The sequence below is a fragment of the Somniosus microcephalus genome, chromosome 18 (assembly GCF_052327205.1).
Source record: "Somniosus microcephalus isolate GS21.2 chromosome 18, FLI_Smic_1.0, whole genome shotgun sequence".
Classification (NCBI taxonomy): Eukaryota; Metazoa; Chordata; class Chondrichthyes; order Squaliformes; family Somniosidae; genus Somniosus; species Somniosus microcephalus.
The window spans coordinates 34,027,715-34,044,283 of NC_141004.1; the positions used below are offsets into that span (position 1 = coordinate 34,027,715).

Below are 16,569 nucleotides of genomic sequence, written 5' to 3' on the forward strand. Positions count from 1 at the left end.
TATAAATGAATTTCAGTGCAAAACAATTGTCCCCGAGATGCATTAATTAATTTTGACATTAAACTTTTTGTGAAACAATAACAAAATGTGACCCGAGATAGATGAAAATACTCTGAAAGCTCAGTTATACTATACTGTAGCTTTAATGTATTGTCTACATCAATACTGACTGGAGCCATTGGTGCCTAAAATAGATTACAAGCTTCAATTTAGTCACCATTGTGATTACCATCTAAAGATTTTATACAGAGATCTGCAGGCACTGGAGCTTCTAATACTCAAAACTATTCCACAGCTTCAGGAAGAAATGTGCTTGATTTTTCTGGAACTTGGTGCACACACTAATGAAAAATAAAATAATTTAGATTTTTTGTGATGGGTAATGGGCGATTTCCTGGTATATTTGATTAATGTGTCTTATATATTACACCTAGCCCCAAAATTGTTTTTGTTTGCTTCGGTTGTTCATCACCCATCTAGGTTTTATGTCCAGCAACATATTTAATTTGGGTGTCTACCCTATGGTCAGGGGCCTTTTAAAATCAGTGTTTACTGATTTCCAGCGATACATTGTGTTTTTTTGGCGTGAATTGGTCGGAACCAATTTCCTCTTAAATTTAAGTGGGAAAAAATCTTTCCTTTTCTTTCTTGCCATTAATCAGATCCAGAGATGAGCATATATTCATCCATAATGTCTGGACACACATTGCAGAACCCTGATAATGAGTACAACTATGTTATGAGCAAAATGGATACACTACATGCAATGATACTAGAAGATTCAGTTTGTCTTGCAAAATTACATTTTAGCAGCAACTCGTTCATTTTTAACAAGACTTTAAAAAGATTTGTACTTCACAATACTCTGCTGGTGATATGCTATTTTAAACATTAATTTTAGCAGTCAACATTGAGCAACACACAACCATTCACAAATACTATAAATGTATTGAACTCGTAAAATAATGACTATATTTTGTGATCATAAAAGTTTATACTGCATGCCAGCTTAGTTGATTAATAGCAGTCAACTAAGCTGGCGTGTAGGTTGGGTGACCGCTTTGCGGAACACCTCCATTCAGTCCGTAAGTGTGACCCCGAGCTTCCGATCGCCTGTCACTTTAATTCTCCGCGCCACTCCCACTCTGTCCTCGGCCTCTTGCACTGTTCCAATAAAGCTCAATGTAAGCTCGAGGAACAGCACCTCATCTTTTAATTAGGCACTTCACAGCCTTCTGGACTCAACATCAAGTTTCGTACCATAACCTCTGCCCCTATTTTTTCCAGATGGCAGCTGTTGATGTTTCTGCCATTCCCATTTACACCTCTTCTAGACCCATCTTTTGTTTCTTTACCTGCCCCATTACCATCTCCTTTTGCTTTGTACAATCATACCTTTTGTCATTTAATCACACCTGCCCGCCACCCTACCACAGACCTTCCCTTTTGTTCTTTCCTCCCCCTTTCCCTGCCCCTGCCCTTGCTTGAAAACCTGTTCCATCTCCAACTTTTTCCAGTTCTGATGAAGGGTCATCGACCTGAAACGTTAACTCTGTTTCTCTCTCCACAGATGCTGCCTGACCTACTGAGTATTTCCAGCATTTTCTGTTTCTATTTCAGATTTCCAGCATCCGCAGTATTTTGCTTTTGTATGAGTAATAGCACTCTCGTCTCCGAGTAAGAGGGGATTCCTCTAGGTGCAATTTTTGGCTCAGAATCGATTTTGCGCAGGTTGCACGTGCCCAATCACGTGGATGCAACTAGGGGCCCTCATCATCATTAAATAGGAAGGCTACCAGCGCTACTAACGCTATTGATTGGCAGCTCGCCTAATGGGGGCAGGAATATTGGGCGACCCTTACACTATTTAAAGGCGGCTTGCACCTCTTAAAGGGGAGGTGCACTTTATCTGCAGGCAACGGTCACTCAAAGTTTCTCAGAATGGCGGAGCAAAGAGAAGCTGCAAGGGCCCGATGTTTCTCGGACACTGCTTTAGAGTTTTTGGTGGAGGAGGTCAGCAGGAGGAGGGACCTCATCTTCCCAAAAAGTGGCAGGAATGTGTCCAGACAAGTTGCTCGGCAGCAGTGGGCAGGGGTGGCAAAGCGGGTCAGCGCCAGAAGCATTGCGCCACAGAAGTTTAATGACTTGATCAGGATTGCTAAAGCAAGACTCCTACCTCAGATTTCGCATTATTCTGTTTAACCCTGCACGATCTGCAGCCCCAGCACTCATAACACTTCATTCCCCCGATTACCAGCATTCGCCGATAATCACTGCAGCACGCTTCACTCCATCTTTTTGTGATTCTCACACCTCTACCACCCTTCACATGCCAGCACCACAATTCTAAAGTGAGATATACATCCTGAAGGCGTCTCACTGGGCTGCCATTAACAATCTCTCTTCTTCATTACAGGCCAAGCTCGTAAGCAATGACAGGAAGCAGCCGAGTACAGGAGGAGGGGGGGGAAACGCCCATTACTGTCCTCTCCTCAATCGACGAGGACGTCATGGAGATCATGGGGATAGGTCGCCTCAGGGGCATGGCGAGTGGTGAGGCTGGAGGATGTGTCCTGCAGTGTTCTTGGCAATCTGTCCCTTCTCACGGAAATCTCGCAGCAACTCACTATGCATGACAAAGTGCAGCTGCTTTCTACAGCCACTCATCTATATCTGCTTATTCTCGACACTGAATGCTAATCTTTCCCCTTCAGGTGAAGCAAATATAAGAGCACCCAGAGTGAGGAGATGGAAGTGGGTACCATTAATGAACCCACAGAGTCACATGAAATTAAGCGAAGACTCTTGGTTAGTTTCAAAGGGTATACTTGGACTAACCTCAATCAGTGGAACAGTGAATTCCAACTCACTATAAACCACTGGGGCAGAAACTTTAAACTGCAGGTTGAAAGTTTCTAAAATGTTGTTTCACTTGAAGATTTTAGGTGATGCCCTGACAGCATTGCATAAATACAACTAGCTATTTTGTGAGATTTCAATGCAATTTAATTTATTAATTGCCTACTGGTGATTTCATATGTTGCAATCCACAGCAGCTCTGCATGACTGCAATCAGACACCATCTGGCATTTTCCTCGGACTGGGTACTGCAAAGGGAATGGCACCAAATGGTGCCGCTGCTGATGAATTAGAGGATCGTGTGTGGGCCAAATGGTCATTATTGACACAAAAGTAGCCCGTGACCCAATTCACCTTCTAGAACTCAAGCTTAAAAAAATACTGCACTGCAGCACCTACTGTGCACTTTTAATTCAGGCTGCTTTTGTTCCACGCTTTACACCCTCTGACACAGCAGCACAACTCTACCTCTCTGGGCTGTTAGAGATAGGCACTCAACTCTTGGAAAACTGACTCATCACACACAGCCACTAGCTAGGACATAAATTAATAGAACGTTTTTCCTGGAATTGTTTTATAAACTTAGATTCAAACGGATTACTAAATAAAAGCACAATTTCCTGCATTTGATTCATTTGTGTAAGTTATATTCCTTAAAATTAAGCTTTAAATTTTAGTTGTAAGCCTGTAGAACTACAATATTTGTATAGGTTACACACAAGAAAATAAAGCATAACGTGTTTCATTTCATTGGTGCCTCGTAAACCTTCTCATAGAAACATAAAAGATAGGAGCAGGAGTAGGCCATTCGGCCCTTCGAGCCTGCTCCGCCATTCAACGAGATCATGGCTGATCATCCAAACCCTAGCACCCGGTCCCTACACCGACAGCCATCCCACCAAAGCCCTATCCCCGTAACCCCACGTATTTAACCCCCCCTAACACGAAGGGTCAATTTTATCATGGCCAATCAACCTAACCCGCCCATCTTTGGAATCTCAAGCTACATACAACAGTTCATTCTTACCAAGAACTGATATCTTCCTGGACTTCGATTATGTGGTGGCAAAAATGAAACATAGCATTTCCAACTGTATACAAAATCTCACTGATCTAACTTCACGCATTTTGCAAACAGAATGTGGGTTTTTTAAATTAAATGAAACTGGTAGAATCCCCTTGCTCCAAATCATTCCTTTTACAGATCACACTCTCATACAGGAAGAATTTGGTTTATATGCCCATCATAGAGGCCAGTTATCTGCAATAATTACATTGATATAGCATCTTTTATGTCCTCAGGAAGTCCCAAAGTACTTCACAATCAATAGATAACTTTTGAAGCAGCCAATTTGTGCACAGCAAGCTCACACAAACAGTAAGTGAGATATACAAGCTCACACAAACAGTAAGTGAGATATATATAATCAGTCAATCTGTTTTGGTGGTGCTGGCCGGGGATGAATCCTTGCCAGGACACGGAGAACTTCCCCGTTCTTTTTCAAATAATGTTATGGAATCTTTTACCTCCACCTTAACAGGCAAATGGGATGTCAGTCTAACATCTCATCCAAAAGACAGCACCTCTGACAACGCAGCAGACCCTCAATATTACACTGGAGTGCCGACCTAAGTTATGGAATGGGTCACAAACCCTCAACTTTCTGACGCAAGAGGCGACAGTGCTATCAACTGAGCCAAACTGAAAATTAATCTGCAATATTTATAGAAGTTATTTAAATTATACAATGATTTTCTGCAGTGAGGTCACTCTCTAGTTAGTTGATCCAGATGTTGTCCCCAATGAGATGCTACATTTGTAGTCAGCAGGTATGTTGACTTTAAAGTTGATGGGGGAGAAATTTGACTTGCACCCAAAATGGGCACAAAGTCATCGGAGCAACATTGCCAGCTTGCGGCCAGATCCAAATTCAGTTTCTGGCCTGATTTAAATGCTGCCGGCGTGCTGCAAGCACCTAACATGTGCCTTGATGTAGGTCCTTGGTTGGGAGAATGGGAAATCAGCTGGATATCACATGTTGGAGTTATAGTAAAGAGCAATTCTCCAGTGGGAATGCTGGTCACAGGGAGCTGGTAAAACCACACCTATACTACTGTGTTCAATTTTGGTCACCCCACCACAAAAAATATATACATTCTTTGGTGAGAATGCAGAAAACAACGACAAGACTAATCTTACGTAAAGAATGAGCTCAAAAGGAATGACCAGCGAACCTGAGGAGGCTAGAAAAAAAGGGGGAGGGGTCAACTCACTGGGGAGAAAGTAGAGTGGAATATTATTTTAAAGTAAGATAGTAGGACCAGGAGACATAAAACGAAACTAGCAAAAAGTAAATTTTCCACAAATCTTCGGAAGAAATGTTTTACTCACTGCTCACTCAGAAGGTTGTGTGTGCAAGCCCCACTCCAGCACATTAGCCCATTCTCTAGACTGACACTTCAATACTGGGAGTACTGCATTGTCAAAGATGCCATACTTTAGATGAGATATTAAACTTACACCACATTGGTCTGGCTAGATGGACGTAGAAGATCCCATGGCATTTTGCAAACAGGGCCAACATTTATCCTTCAACAGATTAATTGGTCATTTATCTCATTGCTGTCGATGAGAGCTTGCTGTGCACAAATTGGTTACCCTGTTTGCTTACATAACAGTGGCTACACTTGAATTTATTGGCCGTGGAATGCCCCGAGTCGCTATATAAATGTAAGTTCTTTCTTACTCAAAGAGCACTGTTTAGCATAATCTCATTCTCATCCTTTTCTCATGTTCTTAAATCCAGCAATTGCTTATTTCTAACAGTACTAAATAGCGAAAGTGATCTTTGGGAAACAAGTACTGCACTGTGCCTGGCCCAAGTAAGCCTGCATGACTGAAGACTTCTGTCAGCCATCCTTGTTCCTGTGTTTTATGTTTTAAACTGCTGATCTGAAACCTTCCAACAGCAGACCTTTTTGTGTACGTACAGTCTGTCCTCCCAGCAACTTCCTGAATGGTGACTGACTGAATGGAGACAATGGTCTATGGGCAGAGCTCCCCATTTATGATGTCACTGGAAAATTTAGGTTTGTTTTAGTAAATGCTGTGCTCATCAAATGAAGTTTCAGCACAATCCAGTTTTGGTCGTGAATTAATACCTATTCAAAATGATTGCCCAAACAGTCTAACTTTAGGATCCGTACAGTTATCAAAGATTATCCACCTCATCAGTTTAGGTGGAATTAAAAAGGCAAGTTCCGGCAGTGACATGGCAGTGTTGTAACCACTATACTACTTAATCCTCTAGTACAGCAGAACTTTATGGCGCCACTGATCAGCAATTTTAAAACCATAAAACCTGGCAACAAACAGTAACTAAGATAGGACTCACAAGGTTTCCCTTATATCAACTGAGATTAAATACCCAGTTTCATGCAATTTCTCCTTGAAATTATGCTTTGTTTTCATAAGAAAGCATTTTGGTGAAAACGACTTGCATTTATCTAGTACCTCTCACAACCTCAGGCCATCTCATAGCGCTTTACAGTCAATTAAGCACTTTTGAGGTGTAGTCACTGTTGTAATGTTGGAAACGCAGCAGCCAATTTGCACACAGCAAGCTCCCACAAACAGCAAATGAGATAATGGCCAGATAAACTGTTTTTAAGTAATGAAGATTGAGGGATAAATATTGGCCAGGACACCGGGGAGAACTTCCCTGCTCTTCTTCGAATAGTATCTGGAGTGGGACTTGAACCAAAAACCTCTTGACTCGGAGGCAAAAGTGCTACCCACTGCACCACTGCTGACATCTAAAGGCATCAAACCAGTTCAGAGCATTGTTGAACAGGTTATCTACCCTAGTGAAAATAATCTACACTTTAACCTTCAACTCATGATATTTTTTACAAGCTACAAATGTCATAATCTGTAACCAGTCAGGTTTGTAGTGACTGGGAACATGCTCATCTACATTTTGAAAAGGTCCAAATCTCTCCATTTTCTCCCCAGTCTTTCGAGACCACACATCATGGGCCTCTGCCAATCGCACTCTTAACAGACAAATCACAGATGCACAACAGTGATAGGAGGGAAAATCTCAGGAGCTGTTATCACATCCTTATGTAGCCAGGCTGAAATTAAGACTTCAGTTGCAGGAAGACATAGAGAATCGTCAAACCTGTATTCCCTGCCCAATCCTCCACCACTAATACTCCGACATACCACATCTCTGCATCAGGATTCCTTTATGTTTATCTTAAAAATATAAACACACCCATTAATTTGAGGATCAGATTTTCAGTAATTAGTTCCCATTGATGTACTGTGTGATATACAGTATACTGAAAAAGCAAATCTGTCCCTGTGCAAACTGAGTGCATGCTTGCTTTTGTAAACAGTGGAGATCTTTTGCAATAACTCCTCTGACAATCTGATAAACTCTTATCACGCACCATGACAGTACAAAAGTTTGGTTCAAATTCAAGAGCAGGCCTACATCCTTCCTGGAACTGCATATTGCTGACACTTCCTGATTCTTTACAGTGCAGCTTTGAACAGCGAGGATAGGAAGTAATGTCTGCACATTGACTCCATTAGTGCCAAAGTATGTCAAATCAAAGACATTGTGCCAGTTCTACATCTGAGAAATTAATTTCATTATAACAGATCAATTGACTGGATTCAAGCCAGTTGACAGAAATTGAGTTTTGTTTTGAAGCAAAATAAAAACACAAACAATAAGGTTTTTAATCTCTTAGTCTTGTTTAGCGTGTAACTGCCCCACCTAGACTGGTAGCCCTTTTCAATGCCTGCCTGTTTTTGTTACTAAACACCCACAAATGCAAGTGAGTGACATCCCTTTCAAATCATTTTGAAAAATTGTGTGTGCTGTTTTACTTTCAGCTGCATATTACTGTTTACAGTCAATTTGCTTCAAGAAGCCACTTGCTATCCACTGCCTTTTCAATATTTGTACCATCTATTGCAAAGAATTAATTAGGACTTTTGTCAATAATCCAAATTTCACATTTCTCTGCACTATGTTCCACTGTAATCAAACAATATCTGTGAAACAGAATATTATTTTGTTGAGAGTCAGATATTATAGCAAATTAAATTTAATCCTATATCTACAAAGCCCAAGAGGAAAAACTACATGATTTGAAAAGCATTTCTTTCAAATCAAAATGAGGCCTTAAGCTAGGCCTACAGTTTATTTGGAGATCAGGAATTTTGTAGTAGCTACTTACTGTAGAGAGGAGTCATTCATTAATCAATTTGGATGTAATTACACTGCTGATGGATTAAGAGATACCTTTTTACCATTAAGAAGGAGATTCGTTTTTCCAATGACCAACTGGAACAAATACTAAGAACCTAAAATCACAACAAGCTTTGTCATCATATTGCAAATCAGTGTTCAGTTCCATTCACAACAACTCTGATAATGAAGCAGTCCATGCCCGCATGCAACAACACCTGGACGATGTTCAGGCTTGGGCTGATAAGTGGCAGATAACATTCGTGCCACAGAAGTGCCAGGCAATGACTATCTCCAACAAGCGAGAGTCTAAACACCGCCCCTAGACATTCAATGGCATTACCATCACCGAATCCCCCACCATCAACATCCTGGGTATCACCATTGACCAGAAACTTAACTGGACCAGCCACATAAATACTGTGGCAACAAGAGCAGGTCAGAGGCTAGGTATTCTGCGGCGAGTGTCTCACCTCCTGACTCCCCAAAGCCTTTCTACCATCTACAAAGCACAAGTAAGGAGTGTGATGGAATACTCTCCACTTGCCTGGATGAGTGCAGCTCCAACACCACTCAAGAAGCTCGACACCATCCAGGACAAAAGCAGCCTGCTTGATTGGGACCCCCTCTACCACCTTAAACATTCACTCCCTCCACCACTGGCGTACCGTGGCTGCAGTGTGTACCATCTACAAGATGCACTGCAGCAACTCACCAAGGCTTCTTCGGCAGCACCTCCCAAACCCGCGACCTCTTCCACCTAGAAGGACAAGGGCAGCAGGCGCATGGGAACACCACCACCTCCAAGTTCCCCTCCAAGTTACACATCATCCTGACTTAGAAGTATATCGCCGATCCTTCATCGTCGCTGGGTCAAAATCCTGGAACTCCCTACCCAACAGCACTGTGGGAGTACCTTCACCACATGGACTGAAGCGGTTCAAGGCGGCGATTCACCACCACCTTCTCGAGGGCAATTAGGGATGGGCAATAAATGCTGGCCTTGTCAGCAACGCCCACGTCCCATAAAAATGAATACTACAAAAAAATTAGACCATAGCAGTAGTCACCAGTTGTGTTCATGGTTTCCAATCCAATTCATTTCAGTGAGACTAAAGATAGCCAGCAGTTATTTACTAGGCTGTAACTCAATTGAGCAAGCTTTTGATCCCAAAATGCTATCGTGGCTCATGAAAATCAGCAGATCCTTGAGATTGAATTACAGTATTAAATTCATCTGCAATTATTATCCATATTTGATTGGATCTGTAAAAAATCTGATGATTTTGATAGTGGTGACTAAGCTCAAATCACATGAATAAAATGTTAATTTTTTTTATTTGGCTATGGGATCTGGGCGTCGCTGGCAAGGCCTTGTAGATGGTGGAAAGGCTTTGGGGAGTCAGGAGGTGAAACACTCGCCGCAGAATACCTAGCTTCTGACCTGCTCTTGTTGCCACAGTATGTGTGTGGCTGGTCCAGTTAAGTTTCTGGTTAATGGTGACCCCCAGGATGTTGATAGTGGGGGATTCGGTGATGGTAATGCTACTGAATGTCAAGGGGAGGTGGTTAGACTCTTGCTTGTTGGAGATATTCACGCCACAGAAGTGCCAGGCAATGACTATCACCTGCCACTTATCAACCCAAGCCTCAAAGTCGTCCAGGTCTTGTTGCATGCGGGCATGGACTGCTTCATTATCTGAGGAGTTGTGAATGGCGCTGAACACTGTGCAATCAGCGAACATCCCCATTTCTGACCTTATGTTGGAGAGAAAGAGATGAAGCAGCTGAAGATGGTTGGGCCTAGGACATTGCCCTGAGGAACTCCTGCAACGATGTCCTGGGACTGTGATGATTGACCTTCAACTACCACAACCATCTTCTTTTGTGCTAGGTATGACTCCAGCCAGTGGAGCGTTTTCCCTCCGATTCCCATTGACTTCAGTTTTACGAGGGCTCCTTGATGCCACACTCAGTCAAATGCTGCCTTGATGTCAAGGGCAGTCACTCTCACCTCACCTCTGGAATTCAGCTCCTTTGTCCATGTTTGGACCAAGGCTGTAATGAGGTCAGGAGCAGGTTGTGACATTTAAGCTGAAGGTATCTGCCATCGTGTGACAGGAGCTATAGTTTCCATTTATCTTTGGTAACAGATTACTTGTGAATTGCCCATTTAGTATGTGGAATAAAATTACAATACATTTTATGTAAAGTCACTGCCTGGGTTTCACAATCGGGAGAGAACCAATGCCAGTGACCACAGAACAAATTAAATACTCTGGACTCCCCTGACTGTCATCACACCTTATTGTCACTTCCCCCTCCTGTCCATATTTTGTTCTCTCATCTCATTTATATCTTCTGTATATAATAATGGCACTTTAATAATAATTCTTCCTATTGCCACTTTTCTGGTCAAGATGTTCCAGTCCATACATACACTCTTTGTTCTCATTTTCCACCAGGTTAGTAGAAGATTTCACGGTTCCTTTAAAATGATGATAACTATAATCAAAATCTTTAAAAGGAATTGTGTAATGGTCACTACAAAACACCAAGTACATATTTCACAGTAGATTTGTTTCTAAATGAATCTTTGCTAGTAAACAGCATAATAAAACTGTCATTGTCACCATTTTGGAGGAAGGGAGGGGACCTGGTATACTGAAAAGGATAACAAAAAATCATTATATTATTATACTAGTGACATTACATTGTCTTCATTTGATTAGCAAATAGCCATTCACAGCTCACACGGGTCAGTTATGATCTTAGTTATGAAAGAAAAACAGCAATGTATTATCCCTCTCCCCCCACCATGTGATATTCTTTCCATGCCCATATAATAATTATATTCATTCACCATTTTAACTGCTGCATCAACAGAACTCACTTTGTGAACAAAGACTGAATGGTGGAGCAGAGGTAAAATGGTCTGTACAGAAGTGCATTTATTCTCTCGAAAGAATGAGGTGTCAAACATGCCACATTAACATGGGTGGTGTCATTTATTGCAGTTCCCCAAGGTTAAAAAAGAAAGGTTATTTATTGTTCATTTCTCACAAGTCATTATTTTGATCAAAGTCCATTGTCTCTCAATATTAAGTGCACAAGCCAAGCAAATCAAAAACATAATATCAATGTTAACTCAATACCAGGCCACATGAAATCGTTTGTTTTAATGTCAAAATGCAATGACAAATGACACAGTAGATTCACAATTTATTTTTTAAAATGCAAATCAATTAAGTTTCTATCACCTATGCAACCCAGCAGAAGAGCCCAATGACACAAAGCACCAAGACAATGGCTTTCCGGCTTTGACTGTCCTTTAATACTGTCACACGCTCTTGGCACCGACTCAACCTTGCAATAAATAATAAGCTGTCTTACCTTAAAGCCACTTTGACACTACAGCCGTCTTGACTAGTCGCCATTATTTTGTGCAGCGTGCGCTATCTAACCTTCACTCAATGCAAAGAAAACCAATGACCCGCGGAGAAGGCAGCGCAGTGTGTTGTTTTTTTTTCCAGGTATAAATAAATAAAAATATATTTCGCACAGAACTTGAACCGTGTCATCCTGTAGTTAACGGGATCGAGACGGCATGATTGCCTTTGCAACATCCTGTGTTACATTGTATTCGCTGCGAATCCGCAGTGCAACATCCAAAGCAGCCTCAAACAGCCCAGAGTGCTCATTGCACCGAACCTGCTCACTGGAAGGGCTTCAGTCTAGACTGAGGTTTCCACCGACCACTCACACACTGGGAGCCTCTGAATGGGCGGGCACAGGAAGAGCATTCACCAATCCGCGGAGAAGGCAGCGCAGTGTGGGTTTTTTTCAGGTATAAATAAAGCATCAAGCGAGCTTGACTGACTCAAAGAAAAGGGAACAACTCTCAATGCTGCTCAGTTTCCAGAGGTCTGATCGGTATGTTTTCTTTCTCAAAAAACCTATAGATGACATTTCAATTTGTTTTTAAAAAGGCCACCACCATGATCTAAGCAGGGTAATAATCGAAGGGATCAGTGCCAAGAACCACTCTTTTGTAAATGGGGACGAAGAATGTCTTTAAGGCACGTATACATTTTTTGAGTTATTCAGGAGATCTTGATGCTGAAAAGGACAACTGCAGTTTCTCTCGTCAAAAAATAATAATGAGTGTAAATTACCAGGAAACCAGGCTGATATGCATGCTTCTTAAAGTAGGGCCATTTTTTCATAAAGCTTTTAACCTAGTACTTCATGATGAGGGACTAAGGTGTGGAGGAGCAAATGGATTTGGATGTCCATGTGCACAATTCACTAAAGGCTAGTGCACAGGTACAAAAATAATCAAAAAGGCTAATGGACATGTTGACCTTTATCTCAAGGAGGTTGGAATACAAGAGTGAGGAAGTGATGCTTCAGTTGTACAGAGCCTTGGTCAGAGCCCATCTGGAGTACTGGATTCAGTTTTGGGCACCAAACCTCAGAAAAGATATATTGGCCTTGGAAGGGGTAACAGCGCAAATTCACCTGAATTATACCAGTGATCCAAGAGTTAATTTGAGGACAGGTTGTGTAAACTTGGGTTGTTTTGCCTTAAGTTTAGAAGGTTGAGGGGGTGATTGAGGCCTCAACCTCTTCATTTTAAATTGAGGCCTTTAAAATGATAAAGGGATTCAGGAGGATGGATATAGAGAAACTATTTCCTCTTGTGGGGGAATCCAGAAATAGGGGAATAATCTTAAAATAGTGCTAGGCCAATTAGGAGTGAAATCAGGAAGGGCCTTTTCACACAAAAGGTAGTGGAAATCTGGAACTCCCTTCTGCCAAAAGGCTGTGGATGCTGGGTCAATTGAAATTTTCATGACCGAGATTGATAGATTTGTGTTAGCTAAGGGTATCAATAGATTATGGAGCAAAGGTGGGTAAATGGAGTTGAGGTACAGGTCAGCTAAGATGTGATTGAATGGTGGAACAGGCTTGAAGGGCTGAATGACCTACGTGCCTATGTTGATGCAGCCCTGTTGAAGAAACTGAAAGTTATGAGGGTGTATGGCCTAACCTTGGATTTTTATCAGGAATTTGTACTCCAGGTACTAGGATGCACATAAGGGTAGATGGGAGAGTCACTGACCTATCTTTCTTAAAGGAGGAGTGAAGTAAGGTTGTTCGCTGTCAGTCGTCATTTTCTGGCACGGCCACATTTATTACCGATCCCTAGTTGCCCGGAGAATGTGGTGGCGGTGGCCCTTCTTCACATCTTGCACTTGACCACTTCAGAGGGCATTGAATCAACCACATTGTACGGGACTGTGGTCGCATTTAGGCCAGGCTGGGTATGGGTGGCAGGTTCCCATCCCTAAAGGACATTAATGAGCCAACTGGGGCTCGGGATCTCTAGCACTCGGCACCAGATAACCCTTTAAGCCACTGCCGTAACATGCAGTGTGATTCTAGGTGGACAAAAGGCATGAAGCTTTCCAGGGCTCTTTACAAGTTTTAGCAAAGTTAAACTCCAGCAGTACCCCAAACCTGGTTCTTGCAAGAGTGTGTATTCCACATCAGATAGATGGAAACTGCAATGTGACTTTCTCAATGATTTGGTAGGAGACTTGTAAGCATAATGAGTTTCTTGATGTGGTTAAAAAAATACAAAAATGGGTGGCAATTTCCTTTCTTTGTTTAAGACAGGTAGAAAGAGTAGTGTACAATGACATTACATGCAAGTAACACAGTGATCTGTTTCAATGCATTTGATACCACCATGTAAATGAGTAAATACTTTATCATGAAAATGGTGCTCGTTTAATTTAGCTGCTTGTCTATTTGTCCAATGAAATGGTTTGCGTCCAAAATGAAAAATTATTAGACGTAGGAATACTTGCAACATTTTTTAACAACAGAAATTGAGTCCATAGCAATGCACCACAAATCCAACCCCATTATGCCTCTTCCTTCTCCTTTTCCTCTTAAAGGCTGTCACCTATCCATCCCCCTTCAGTTAGGAAGAATGCCAAAGAATAGTTGAATTTACCTAACTGCCCCTGAGCCAAGGCATTTACAGAGTTAACAAAAAATGTGAATGTGTACTGCGCAGACGATTTTCACATTGCTGGCCAACATCTTTATATAGTCACTATAGAAAAGCATCTTTGTAATATCTGTTTTGAACTTATTTTTCATTAATTTCCATTTATTTACTCTGGCTTATTGAAGTAATAATCAGGATTTGCTTTATCGATACCATTTAATATTTTAAATATTTCAATGGATTTCCTTTTACCTATCTGTTTTAGACTGGAGAGCAGAAACTTCTCAAATCTTTCCTGATCGCTCATCTCCTTTACACTTGGAATCATTTGGTTTTTTGCTCTGTATAGTAATGCTAAATTGCGATCAGTATTAAAATACCCAAATATAACTCCATAAATTTTCTACAGAGTTGGACTCAGACAATTGATTCCCTCTAAACAGCACTGATATGTACTATTAGGTACCTTTCCATATTTATCAATTATATCTTAGCTGAGTGGTTTAGCTCCATTCAGGAAATCTTTGCTGTCAGACAAGCTCTTTTGTTATGAAGGCTGCATTTACCCTGCTACTTTAGCATTGTTGCCAATTTGTCCTCCTATCTTCTCCAGGTCCGGCTCTACATACTTGTTAAGCATATTTCCTTTTTTAAATACACAATTCTACAAATTTCCCACCTCTATTTCTTTTAAATCAATGCTAGATGCTTCAACATAAGGGTAGTTCTCCGTGAAGTATATTCTTTTTCGGTCCACAAACCCAATTATCACCATTGCCAATGCTAATCTGTTCATTGTTCATCTAATTACTGGAATCTAGTCAGCACAGAGATATGCAAAGCTCGTTAAGCTTCAGTAAACTCTTCCATTGTAATTAAAGAAAAGAGGTTTTTTTTAGGGTTTGTATAATTATACTTTATTTATATGTCCCACTATTAAATGTCGCTGTGAATAAATATGATCTAAAGAAGCCTATTTGAGAAATATTGCCCTTCAAATTGAATTTGTCTTAAAGCTATTTGATTTTTTTTCTACAGGGATCAAAACCAGTAACAAGTAATTTGTGTATAGATGTTGCTGACTTCTGGCCATGGGGTTATTAACCTTGCGACTGGTACGAACAAAGGAGGAAAGAGCAGAGGCCAGTGGCATCAGTATATTAACTGTGTGTTAATAACTTCAACTCACCCCCGTAGAAGAACTGTAAATGTCTTTAAATGTAATTTAGTATAGAAAGGCATTTTGTTTTAAATCAGGCTTCTTCTGTTGATCACTTTTGCATGTGGAAGACATTTAATTGTGGACTTCTAAAGCTTTAGGCCAGTACCTTAATGTATCAAGACAAACTAGACTCACGCCTCCCACGGTGAGGCCTGTCATTATGGGCCCTGTTTATTCTCTGTCACTTTCAGTGTCTGTTTCTGTTTTGTAATGCTAAACAACTGCACATGGCACTCTCACTTCCTTTTGCTTGTAATTTCACCACCATCCTGTTATGCATTAAAATGCCTATTTTGTAGATATCCGATCAGCACCATGCAGACATGAGCCTGTTCGCTCAGTCACTATATCTGCTTGTTACTCAGCTATTGTGACACCACAGCTACAGCTGCTACGGCCCCCCTCTGTTACTGGCAAATTTTAACACACTAAAAAATGTTGATTTGAAGCATACCTGGGGAAAAAACCCTGAAAATCACCAAAATGAATATATAGACATAAATAAATAGCTTAGCACTGAGACCTTTTAGTCACACAAAGGAGTGGATAAATGAGAATAAAGTTCTTTTTTTATTTGTTCTTGAGATATGGGTGTTGCTAGCAAGGCTAGTATTTATTGCTCATCCCTAGTTGTCCTGGAGGAGGTGGTGGTGAGCCCCCTTCTTAACCCGCTGCAGTCCATGTGGTGATGGTACTCCCACAGTGCTGTTAGGTAGGGAGTGCCAGGATTTTGACCCAGCAACGATCTTAATACACGTGGAAACCATTACTATGTTTAAGAGTCTGCAAGTCAAGCTACTGAGAAATCCATACAACGTTTCCTGTAGAGACTTGCCTAAGTCCAGAGTATTGGTAGAGCCAAGAACCAGAGACAACCACCCCCCCCCCCCCCAAGTATGTGCAAGGGTAGTGCTGGAGTTTAACCAGCTAAAGCCACACAGCTTAACAGCGCAGTACACTTGGAAGCTTCCTACTGCTTATTCTCTAGGGTGTTGAATAATTGGGTTATCTGGAACCAAGTGGAAAGAATTCCAGTCCCCAGTGACAGGTCTACCCTTCCAGGTTTTATTAGTCAGCTAGACTGGCTTATCAACAGTGTCATAGAGTACTCCAGACCTGCCTTGCTCAGGTATCAGATTAGCAGCTTAAGCACATTTTGGTAAATTGCATTACAAATATTACATATGCGAGTATCAGGA

At 41.3% G+C, this 16,569-nt stretch overlaps 1 protein-coding gene across 3 annotated transcripts in view; it reads right to left on the reverse strand.

The window, feature by feature from the left end:
* kif21b (kinesin family member 21B) overlaps positions 1-11,868 on the reverse strand; it is a 175,791-nt gene extending 163,923 nt beyond the window's left edge. For 2 of the 3 annotated variants that reach the window (XR_015081710.1, XM_086011338.1), the window contains exon 1: positions 11,520-11,867. Coding sequence is in view for 1 of the 3 variants with exons in the window: in XM_086011338.1 (XP_085867464.1) it covers positions 11,520-11,563 (44 nt within the window). In the remaining 2 variants the exon portion in view is untranslated. Of the gene's footprint in view, positions 1-11,519 lie in introns of all 3 variants that reach the window. The other variant, XR_015081709.1, reaches the window with a different exon arrangement.
* Between the last annotated feature and the right edge of the window lie 4,701 nt (positions 11,869-16,569).